Source organism: Trichoderma camerunense (assembly GCF_050948025.1).
Source record: "Trichoderma camerunense strain CBS 138272 chromosome Unknown V8C40scaffold_18, whole genome shotgun sequence".
Lineage (NCBI taxonomy): Eukaryota > Fungi > Ascomycota > Sordariomycetes > Hypocreales > Hypocreaceae > Trichoderma > Trichoderma camerunense.
The window spans coordinates 363,086-374,062 of NW_028145352.1; the positions used below are offsets into that span (position 1 = coordinate 363,086).

General features: G+C 51.8%; 4 protein-coding genes across 4 annotated transcripts; all 4 read left to right on the forward strand.

Moving 5' to 3' along the window:
- The first annotated feature begins 2,322 nt into the window (after positions 1-2,322).
- V8C40DRAFT_79559 (uncharacterized protein) lies at positions 2,323-2,793 on the forward strand. The gene has a single exon (XM_083223432.1). It carries the CDS (start codon positions 2,361-2,363, stop codon positions 2,616-2,618), a length of 258 nt encoding a protein of 85 aa, XP_083069492.1. The 5' UTR covers positions 2,323-2,360; the 3' UTR covers positions 2,619-2,793.
- V8C40DRAFT_79553 (velvet factor-domain-containing protein) lies at positions 2,735-4,899 on the forward strand. The gene is made up of 3 exons (XM_083223430.1): positions 2,735-2,789; positions 2,941-3,152; positions 3,236-4,899. The coding sequence occupies exons 2-3, from the start codon at positions 3,002-3,004 to the stop codon at positions 4,765-4,767; spliced, it is 1,683 nt and encodes a 560-aa protein (XP_083069493.1). The 5' UTR covers positions 2,735-2,789; positions 2,941-3,001; the 3' UTR covers positions 4,768-4,899.
- Positions 4,900-5,490, forward strand: V8C40DRAFT_79554 (uncharacterized protein). Its single transcript, XM_083223431.1, has one exon. The coding sequence runs from the start codon at positions 5,032-5,034 to the stop codon at positions 5,344-5,346; it is 315 nt and encodes a 104-aa protein (XP_083069494.1). The 5' UTR covers positions 4,900-5,031; the 3' UTR covers positions 5,347-5,490.
- A 2,139-nt stretch (positions 5,491-7,629) lies between these two features.
- V8C40DRAFT_79578 (uncharacterized protein) lies at positions 7,630-9,235 on the forward strand. The gene has a single exon (XM_083223433.1). It carries the CDS (start codon positions 7,767-7,769, stop codon positions 9,144-9,146), a length of 1,380 nt encoding a protein of 459 aa, XP_083069495.1. The 5' UTR covers positions 7,630-7,766; the 3' UTR covers positions 9,147-9,235.
- Positions 9,236-10,977: the final 1,742 nt, after the last annotated feature.

The window sequence follows — 10,977 nt, forward strand, 5'->3', positions numbered from 1 at the left end:
ACCAAATCAATGGGCAGCGAATGATGATACACGCCCCCCCAAAGGACCCCCCAAGAGACGCAAGACGCCCGTGCCTTGGCGACTAGCAGACCCCACTGCAATATAGAAAGACTGGAGAGCTTGCGCTTCTTTGGGACGTGTGGCGCACACCCCGGCTCCGTGGCCCAGGTTCTCGTCGCCAAGGGACGCGAGGTACGCACCAGCTGCCCTCGACGGCGCTGGGGGATAGAGGTACCTCTCGTCTCCGATCAGCGCGAGTGCTCGTACAGAGACCTGCACAGTACGGCACAGTATCAGAGGGTACGAGGACAGCATTGGACCCGACAAGACCTCAGAGCCGAGACGGGAGGGGCCAGACGGTTAGACTACCTTACCTGACTACTGGGTATACCACTAGGCAATGTTCCAGCAGCAATAGATTGCCCAATGCCAAGTATCTACCCGACCTGACTTGCAGCAATAGCGCTTTTGCTGGGCCTTCGGACCCGAGGGAGACAAGAGTCGAACGGGGCAAGGGCAAGCTTCAGCTGGCTGGCAGGATTTTAGCCAGAGCAAGCCGGTCTGCGCCACCGTGACGATGTTGTCCAAAAGCCATTTGATCAAGGAAAAAGTACCCGGAAGAATTCGTTTCACTGATGAAGCTGTGTGTATTCGTGTACTGGCCCTAGGCTTGGGCCATCTGAGATGGGCTTGTCAAGTACCTGCCACCTTGGGGTACCGTACCTCGATTGCTCTTCTCGCACACCCTGGATCAATTTGTGCTAGAGCAGCACGCACTGCACTCCGGAACGGCGGGGGGCTGTTAGAGGTTACATTTCCCATCGCTAGCCTGCCCGACTAACCGCGATAACTTGACGTCCACCTTTACACAGCATCAATGAGAATCAGTCAGTGACTTGTACTGTACCCACGGTGCGGCGATTGCAGGGCCGCCAGGCATGTACGGCATCTGCGCTTCTCGCTATCGTGTGTGCGCCATCCACCACCAAGTGTGACGGCCGGTGCCTTTTTGTCCAGTAACTGCCAGTGCTCGAGCCGCCCTAACATTTTTGTCTCCGAGAGGAGGAGGCGCTCTCACAAAAGCCAAAAACCGCTGCACTGGGCTTACAAAACAATCCCGGCTCATGCCATCAGCTAGCTCAGCCATGGCCTGACTCAGTTTGCTGGCTGGCGCTGGCACGGAATGCTTCCATGCTTTTGCGCACAGTTGGGAACCTGTAGGCGCCGCCCGCCTGGGCTGGGCTTTTGCCCGCACCGCAGCCCGCCTTTTACGTTTTTGAACCCTGACCCGGCCATGGGGTTCTCGGTACCAGCACAGAGGATCAAGCAAAAAGTCAAAAGATAGTCGAGGCGTGCAAAGCCAACAAAAACAGCCTCCCAATCACACAAACACAAGCACAGAAGTACAAGCACAGGCACAAGCACAAGCATCAGCATCAGCGCTGTCAAAAGCCACCGCTTGGAAGCAAACAGTTGCCACCGACCGTCTGGATCCCGCTGGGGAAGAGCCGGAGCGTGGAGAAGCACCAACCGCCACCCACCCAAGGGCCCCCGTACCGCGTCCAATTACTGCGTCGCTTGGACCGCAGCCTCTCATCATTGTAGCCTGCTGGGACGTTTTTTTCTTGCTTTGCCCATGTGCTCCCATGTGCTTGTACTCGTACGGACTTGTACTGTATCACATGTACAGGCACCCGCACACACAGGTACAGTACCTGCTTGGCCAGACCTGCAATTGCCGTACAGTACGTGTACGGGTATGTACCGTGCCTCAGAGCGGCGAGTCTCACAATCGCTACCAAGCAACAGGGCAGGGGTCGTTAGCTCACTCAACTTGTCGGGTTCTCTCCCGTCCATTCATTAATCGCGGACGGTATTATACACTGTACTATTACCTGTGGGTTAGTAGATCACAGGAGCGGTCCGTACCAGCAGGACTAGCATCTCCGCGCGCTGCCATCACGTACTCGTACCTGCAGGTCTTGCACAACTGGGACAGATTTGATCAATATCCATTAATATCAACAAGGTAGACTCGTGGTACTGCAAGTAAGTAATACGGACAAAACGGAGCACCTCCTATCCTCGACATGAACATGAACATGAACCTCTCCACTTTATACAATGTCCAAAGGTCGCCGCCCTTGGGATTGGAAGCTGGGGGAAGATCCTCCCCGTCCGTTGGAAGCCAACCGCCATCTCGTCCTAGCCCATCGCAATCCGCACCCCCTCCCTGAAGAACCCCCCTCCCCATGCTCCTAAAAAGAAAGGAAAAAGGAAGAGAAGAGAGAGAAAAAAGCGTCAAGCCCCCTTCGCGCTTCGGCCAAGGCTTACCTTATTTGACCTGGCGAATCCTGGACATGCCAGGCTCCCTCAGCTGCGACCCGCTCCCCTTAGTCCCAGATTCCCGGGGCCCTTCCTCACACACCAAAAAAAGGTGGGTTGGGACCAGGCCAGTGTCTTTCTCACTGGACTCTTCTTACTCTTACTCCTCCACGGTCGCACATCCACCCAGATCTTTCCTTTTCCTCTTCCCGTTGGCCTTCTTCCATTTTGCAAAACCGTTTTCTCGACTTGACTCGATTTCGATTTCGATTATACCCGAGAGACGACGATAGAGCTCACGATATCTTCTCGTCGCCGCTGCTATACATGATCACACCACTCTCGACTCCTCGCGTACAGTTGCTACCGTCTTCTGGCCTGGTTCGAACAGTGGGCTCTTCCCGCCCCTAATACTTTGGCGGCCGGAGAGTGTCTTGAACTTTGGGCTTTTGCCTGTTAAAAAGGTGAGTGATGTGTGATTTCCCACTGGATGGTTGTCGTGGTCTCGTTCTACACCTTGGCCTCTTGCTGTTTCATAGCTGCCAACCCATCCACTCCTTTCCTCCCTCCGCACTGCTGCCAGCTGGGAATTGTAGCACTGACTGAGCAAGACAGCCTTTTATACTTGTTGCCTCATTTGCAATCGTACTCGACCACAGCTATTCCACGCGGCATCATGGCGACGCCTACCTCCGTGGCCTCTTCCGCCTCGCGGGACATGGTCCAACGCATCCACCGCGTCACAAGAGAGAACCGACACCTATGGTACCAGTTGACCGTTCTGCAGCAGCCGGAGCGTGCTCGTGCATGTGGCTCGGGCATGAAAGGTGCGTTTTCAACACGACAGATGTGGCAATGACGCATCGCGGTCTGCCTTTTGGGAATCCTCCGTGTACTTACTCCCTCGCAGCTAACAGCGACCGACGACCTGTTGACCCGCCGCCTGTTGTTGAACTTCGTATCATTGAGGGTCCCTCCGTCGAGGAGGGCAAGGACATAACCTTCGACTACAACGCCAATTTCTTCCTCTATGCCAGTCTGGAGCAGGCTCGCCCCATGGCTCACGGCCGCGTCCAAAATGGAGCCACCAACAATCCCCCCATCCTGACTGGTGTCCCGGCATCTGGCATGGCCTACCTTGACCGACCAACTGAGGCTGGATACTTCATCTTCCCCGACCTGTCTGTCCGCCACGAAGGCTACTTCCGTCTTTCTTTCAGCTTGTACGAGACGACCAAGGAGTCCAAGGATTTCGACATGGAGCCCGTTGAGTCAGACCTCCCCGCCGGAGTCGACTGGAGAATGGAGATCAAGACGCAGCCCTTCAACGTCTTCAGCGCCAAGAAGTTCCCCGGACTCATGGAGAGTACTTCTCTCAGCAAGACAGTTGCTGACCAGGGGTGCCGAGTTCGCATTCGTCGTGACGTTCGTATGAGGAAGCGCGACGGCAAGGGCAGCGGCGGCTACGACCGACGCGAGGAAGAGTATGCTCGTCGCCGGACCGTGACGCCAGCTCCCGCTGAGGATCCCATGCGGGCCCGATCTGCCAGTAACGCGAGTGAGCACCGCGCGCCGTACATGCCACAGGATTCGCAACGCAGACCATCTGCTGCCGAGAGCTACCATGCTCCTTCATTACCTCCGCCTCCTCCCCCGAGCTACGACGCACCTCCTCCCGCTGCTAGGCCTGGACACCTCGCATTTGGCGACCACAACATGCCGCCGCATCAATATGGCGCGCCCGCTCCTCCTCGACCATATGCCCACCCACAGGGCGCTCCGATACCTCCTGTAACGCCTACTGGGCCATACCCGACGTCATCTGCGCCATCTCCATATGCTAAGCAGGACTCACAATCATACAACTATCCTCCTCGGCACTCAATGCCCAGCCCATCCCCAGCGCCGCCAACAAGGCACTCAGGTTATGACAGTCGTGAGCCCTACGCCGCTCAGTCGCCTTCCGCATATCCATCAACTGAGAGACGACCATCGTTTGTTTCTTACCCGTCTCCTGCGCCTATGACGCCCTACTCCGCGCCGCCTCCTCCTCCACCATCATCAGCGCCATACTCCGCTCCTCACCATTCCGCTCCTCACCACCCAGCTCCTTACAATACTCTGCCTCCTCCCCCCAGGCGACAGATGCCAAGCCAGTCATCTTTGGCGCCTCTCAAGATTGCTTCCCTGGTGTCTCCCCTGCCGCCCATTGAGGCCCAAACTGAGCCCCTTCCTCCTCCACCGCTGCTGCCAACGGGTGGCAAGAGAAAACACGACCACGTCTTTTCTCAAAGCACCAAGGCGCTGCACAACGGCCAGCGCCAGCTCGACGCGCACTTTGGCCACGGATACCGCGGGCTCACCCCCGAGCCGGACCAGGGCCTCTACTCCAGAGCAGACGGTCAAATCGGTGTCGTTACTTTCAACCAATACCAAGTGTAAGCCTCTGGGGCGCGGTGCGATTTTGGCTCACAAAATATTGGGCAACTCAAAACTATTGGAGTATATTATCTGCATTTTGATGTGTGATAGATTTCTCATGGGCGTTTTGGGACTTTTACCATTATTAAATACCTCTTTTGTTATCTTATTTTTCCTGGAAGAGGGCAATATGAATGGAGCTTTTGATTTTATGGAGTTGGGAGGATACGACACAGCTTGAGGCTATCTGGGATTTCTTATTTATTTATTTTCTGTCAAAGTGAGATGGCTCAACGGAACACATCGAATTGTGCGCTTCTTCGTTATTACTTTGTCCCTTTTGTGTTTGGACTCTTGATTCTTTTTTCATCCGACAGGCTACCCCTTATATATAGATTGTTGAAAGGGAGAGAGAAAGAGGGGAGGCCTGGGAGATGGGATTCCCGCCTGCGCTTGTTTAACTCTGGACTTATTATATCCATGTCATGTGTCAAAGCTGGGCGGTTCAATATTCTTTCCTTTGAAGCCATTTTGCTTTGGACGGCTACATTTGATGTCTTTTTTGTTGTTTTGTTTTATTTTTCTTATATATTTAAATGATACAACTTATTAGCACTACTCACTAGTGGTTTTTGTTTCTGTGATGGGAGATGTTAATCTCGTCGTTGTAGTGTATTTGCTTGCTTAGAAATTGATTGAATGGAGTTGTTATGAGTGAGTATGAAGTGTTCCAGTTCTGTGTGGCGAATGTGAGTGGTTGGTTGGGTGTGGGAATGTGAATGAAGAGAGGATGGAGTTGGGATCTACGTCAGAGAATCTGTTTATTCTTCTGGATGGGTATGGTAATTTTTCACTTGGTATCTTCTTACCATACGGAGGTCATATTCATAATCAGAGTGTCCATGTGTTCTTCTGGTTAGATAGGTCGCATTGCTATATATCACTTGGTAGTTTGCTGTAATATGGAGCTTATATATATAAACAAAATAAGAGGGCATCGTGCCGTAATCCAACCTTTCGTCATCAGTTGGCAATGCTGGAGACGGGTGCTTCAGCAACCTGACTAACGTGAGTAACCATTGTTAAGATTCTCGGCGCTCACGTCCATATCCTCTTGTCACAAGTACAGCTGTAACGGCTGATCTAGAGGAAGGCTGTGCCCCAGTCGTTGAATTTCTTATAGTAATTATACTGAACAATCAGCTCGTGGCAACTGAGCAAGCGATTAGGTTTATGACTGTGAGATACAGATGGTTGTGGATGGATGAGAAGGCTGGGGGAAGATGTTTGTCTTTACTTGTGTTTAGGATGAGGTCTGAAATGAGGTCTGTCTGTCTGTCTGTCTGTCTATTTGAAACCCGCGATTCGCGCAAACTCTACAGCATATGCATGGGGGAGAAAAGATTCGCGGCAATTACAAGGAAGCAGAACATATAGGATTTGATTGAAATCTGTTTCTGCTTCAGGACAGCCTCCCGTAGCAGCCGGCCGCAGGACCGGGACCCTGCTTGGGAGCGGCTATGCACATGTGATTAACCTCCGCCTCCGTTGGCTTGCAGGCATTGCTGGCGCCAAGGGCCGGAGCGAGATTCCTAATGAGAGCGAGAAGGGGGACGGGAAGATAAAGAGTGAGCGGTTTCCTTTCTTTTTTCTACTCTCTTTTTTTTCCCCGTGCGCAAAGAAGTGTCAATCCGATCCCTAACTTCTCTGTTTGTTCGGCGCTATTAATTACGTGGTGAGACGCCGAACTGTGTTGTGTTAGTTGTGTGTGTGTGACCTGGCCTGGTTAGTTCCGTCACATTCTTTTTCTTGATGAGTTGTTGTGTTGTGTTGTCACTTGATGCTGTCACCGTTCTCCAACCTCCCCCAACCACCAACCCAACCCTCCATCTCAGTCGTAGAATAAAGGCAAAAAAGCAAAGCCAAAGGAATTGCCGGTCCCTCGTGGTCTCGACACCGTAAATGTGGAACGATTGTGACAGCCACTCGGCGGCACTGCACGTCTGCAAGCGACCGCCGCAACTGTACAGCCCGTCCTGCCACCAGTATATACGAGTACGGACTACGGCCATGCAAAAAGGGACCAGTTGGACTGCGAACAATCAACAATCCCTGCCACTCGGGGGCACCTTCTACAGGGCCTCTGCACTAAGTCCAGGGCCTCTACAGGGCTCTAGCAGGGCCTCTAGCAGGGGGTCCCCCGGTGGTTGCCAGGACAACCATCACGTGTGGCTGGGGGAGCGGTGCGGATGGGCCACCTCAGTGGCACACATAAAACAAAACAGTCGGGCGCAGTTTTTGCTGGCCCCCAGGCGGAGCTGCTTCAATCTTACGTGCGTGTGTCTGCGAGGTGCAGCTGAACGGGGCCCGTTTTGAGCTCTGCACTCTTTCTTGGTCGTGTTCAACTAAAACAGCCAAATAAGAACAGAGCATATACGATTGCCGGCCTCAGATTGGACGTAAGTGCATTGTTCTCTTTTCCTCCAATCAACACCCATTGGGCGGGAAAAAGAAAAGAAAAGCATATCATCCGGAATCTCGACTAAAATCTCTCCTCCATGGACCCAGCTTCGATCCCTCATTAAACTCTAAAAGATTGCGGAGAGCTATCCCAATTTCCCCCGACCCCCGAGGCCCGAGACAGAAAAGAGACAACAAGAGGAAAAAGCCAACGACTACATAACAGCAGCAGCATTCCGGCCGCAAGCGCTGGCCCGTGTTTTTGCCTGTTTGTTTATTGGCCATTGTTTGGACCTCGACAAAGCGCTGGTGGTGGCGGCAGACGAGAGACACCCGACAACAAAAAGGATCAAAGGGGGAATGGATGCTTTCTGATTAACGATACTTCAACTTATCACGAGCATCCGGCTTCACTTGGCTGCGGGACAGACGGTGGTCAAACAGGCCATCGACGAGCTGTATAGCCAAGGGGGCTTCTCTCTCTCTCCTCCTCTTATCGACTCTCATCTCCGCACAATCCTGCACGCGTCTTCAAGTTTACCCTCCTCACTTCGCCTGCAATGGGCCCCCCCAAGACGAGGGGCCTCAGGCCGCGAGCGCAAAGTCGCAGTCGCTTCCAAGAGGGTTCTATGAATGACCGTGCATCTGCCGTGCCACCAAGCCAGTTTCTCGGGCCCGAAGAGCTAGAGGCTCTGGAAAGACCGCTGGAAGCAGAGCTAGAGCAGCATCAGTACAATCTGCGAAGCTCTCGCCGGTCCCAAGACACCACCCGCCAACTTCAGCTGTTTATGTCGCGGGGAGCTCCGAGTATTGCGCCCAGCATCGCGCCGAGTGTCGCGCCGAGTGTCGCTCCCAGCGTCGCACCGAGCACCGCCACTTCACCGAAAAAGGGCGTGCTGGGCCAAGTATGGGAGGGCGTTCGGGGTCGATTCAAGCTCAAGAAAGAAGCTCCCTCGCCCGAGCAGAAGAAGCAGCAGCCAGACTCTCCGTCTCCAACGAAGCCAGTTCCTGGAGCTTACGACGACAGGCCCACTAGGGAAGAGGCCTTGGCGAGCTACCATTTGCTGGTCGAAGCTGGCTTCTTCACCACGCATGCCATTCAATCCACGCGACAGCCTCCTCCACCGGGGTTTGTACGGCAACGGCCTGCTACTAGCCATCAGGCGCTTTCTCCGACTTTGACACTGAGGACGCCCCCGCCGCGGCTGCCGCCTTTAGAGACACCCGTTTCGTTGCCTCCGCCGCCAAAATGGCCGCTCAACTCAACGCCCATAACGCCCAGGAGCAATAGGACGTCTCTATCCGCGGTGACCCCTGCCAGTGCCGACTCTAGAGGTACCAAGCGAACGGCAAACGAAAACAACGCGGATATCCAGATCCATCAGGACGAGCCCCCAAGATCGCCGAGGTCAGCACGTACCAGGGGCAAGAAGATTCGTAAGACGGCTTCCAAGGACTTTGGCATTCCCATTCTCCGCACCGCCAGATCTCGGCGGAAGCTCACGAGCTCTCAAGCAAAAGCCCGTAAGAGCGGAGGCAGTGCTACCCATACACCCGTGGTTATCCACCACTATCACAGCAACAGCACGTCGAGTCGGGACTCCAGGCATAGCAAGCGGTCTTCTCACCTGCTATGCGCTACTTCGCCCTCCTCATCTGCGGCGTCATCTCCCCGTGGCTCCTTCGACTCTACGTCGTCGGCCAGAGAGAGCGGCGAAAGCGTGTACAGTGTTCGGGCTATTGGCTCGGGCTCCAAGAGCTCCCGCGGCCTTAGACCAAGAAAAGCTGCTCCCGCTGCTACCTCTACTCCCACTCAGGATGCCCTCAAAGTGGTTCCCAACGCAAACCGAGGGATTCCCAGCGTCCCAACTATTCCCGCCAAGTATACCTTTGGAGAAGATCGAGAAAATGGACAGGCCTGGCGGGGCCTGAAACGGTGAAAATTTCAAGAGTTTATTTTTCGCATCATCTATCGGAGTTTTCTATTTGCGAGATACCTGTCTGATCCGCCATTTTCTCATCAAAAAAGCATTTGGATCGAGCAATGATTCGATTTTTAACGAATTTTCTTTCTTCTCTATTACGAGACATGATATGATTTTTATCAAAAAAACTTTTTATCTCATATACCCCCCATCTGTTCGGAGGGTGTTGATTTTACCACAAAAACCACCAAGAAAAGACCAAAAAAATGGAATATAACACAAAAAAAAAACCTCAACAACCGATGTAATGATCCAACGTCTTGCTTCCCAGTAGCAAGGCCAAAGCTTTTTATCTTTCGTTGTTAACAAAACATGCGTTTTTGGAACCGAGGACGTTGTTGCTGTTACGTTATGTGTCATGACAAAAGGAACAATATATGAAACTCTACGTATATACGACTTTGACGACATTTGTGCAAAATAAGCAGCAAGCGGCGGACCTTTCTCGCGGAGAGAGCCGTTTCGGCAAACAAGGACCAGAGCAGGGGAGGGTAAAAAAGAAAAAGGAGAAAATCAGCCTCTTTTTTTATCCCAGCCTCCTCCTTTTTTTTTCAGCTCGTTTCTTTTTATGAGCATTGACCATGGAGGACAATGCGCGGGAACGAGCAAATTACTCTTCCTCTCTCTACCTCTCTATCTCTCCTTCTTTATTGAACGGGGGGAAAGAGACAAGGGGAAAGGAAGGGGAAGGGGAAAGAATCCCTGGCCCTTCGCTTGGTTTGAGACGGGGGCTCGCTGTGGAATCAAAGCCGCTTGCTTGACTTTTTGAGTTTTTGATTTCGATTTTTTTTTCTTTAGCAGAAGGGAATGGGTTTTGATTTTTTTCAACTTTACATTCGCTCACATATTGCGATCTTTTCTGTCTAGCTTTTCTTTTTTCTTTTTTTTTTTCCTTCTCGTAGGATCAGTGAGTATGACTTGCGGGAGGAAAAAAAAAAGAGAGAGAGGCTGGAGAGGAAGGATCTTGATGATATCATGATTTTCAGGGGACGTGAGGAGGACAAGATTGTACTAATAGGTATTTTTAACATATTTTACGAATGACAAGAGACATTACATCAAAAAAACTTGTTGCGCCTTTCCATGACTCTGTGAAGTATGTGAATTGTAAACTATATTATATTTAATTAGTAATTTCTACGGACTGCGCTTCAAACCGTATCCAAAACTGCCCTTCCAGACACTCTCACACCGGCATATCTCGTAAGACCTGTTTCCATCAAAGAACATGCAGATGGAGGAAAACAACAAGAGTCAAACGAAAAAAAGTCGTGCAGTGCCGCATACCGAAAGCATCTAAAACGCTATTTGCCCAAATTCCCTCTGTATGGGAACTTTAAAACCCCCTCCGAAAACTCCCATAGTTAAAGTAAGAAAAAAAAAAAATCGTCACACAAATTATCCTAATATCCCAGCCCGAAGGAAAACCATACAAACCCATCCCGATTTGCACAGCCCCTATTTAACCGTCCCATTCCGCCCATTTCCATGCGAATAAAAAAACAAACCAGACTTTCTCTCTCTTTCCCGCTCTTTCACCGGTATAGCAACGATATCCTTCTTTCATTCCTCTTGTCACCCAAGTCCAGATCACGTTGTCTGTCTCTTGTCTGTGTCTTTCCGTCGCTTTTTTTTCTTTTTTTCTTTTTCCCGGGTTTTTTTGTTGTCGTTTTGTTTTGTATGCGTTGTCATGATGTATGGTATGGATGAAGTCGAAATGAGGAAACAAAGGCGAGGAACAAATGGTGTGTTATAATGTTCGTGATGAGCGGTAGAAAAAGAACAT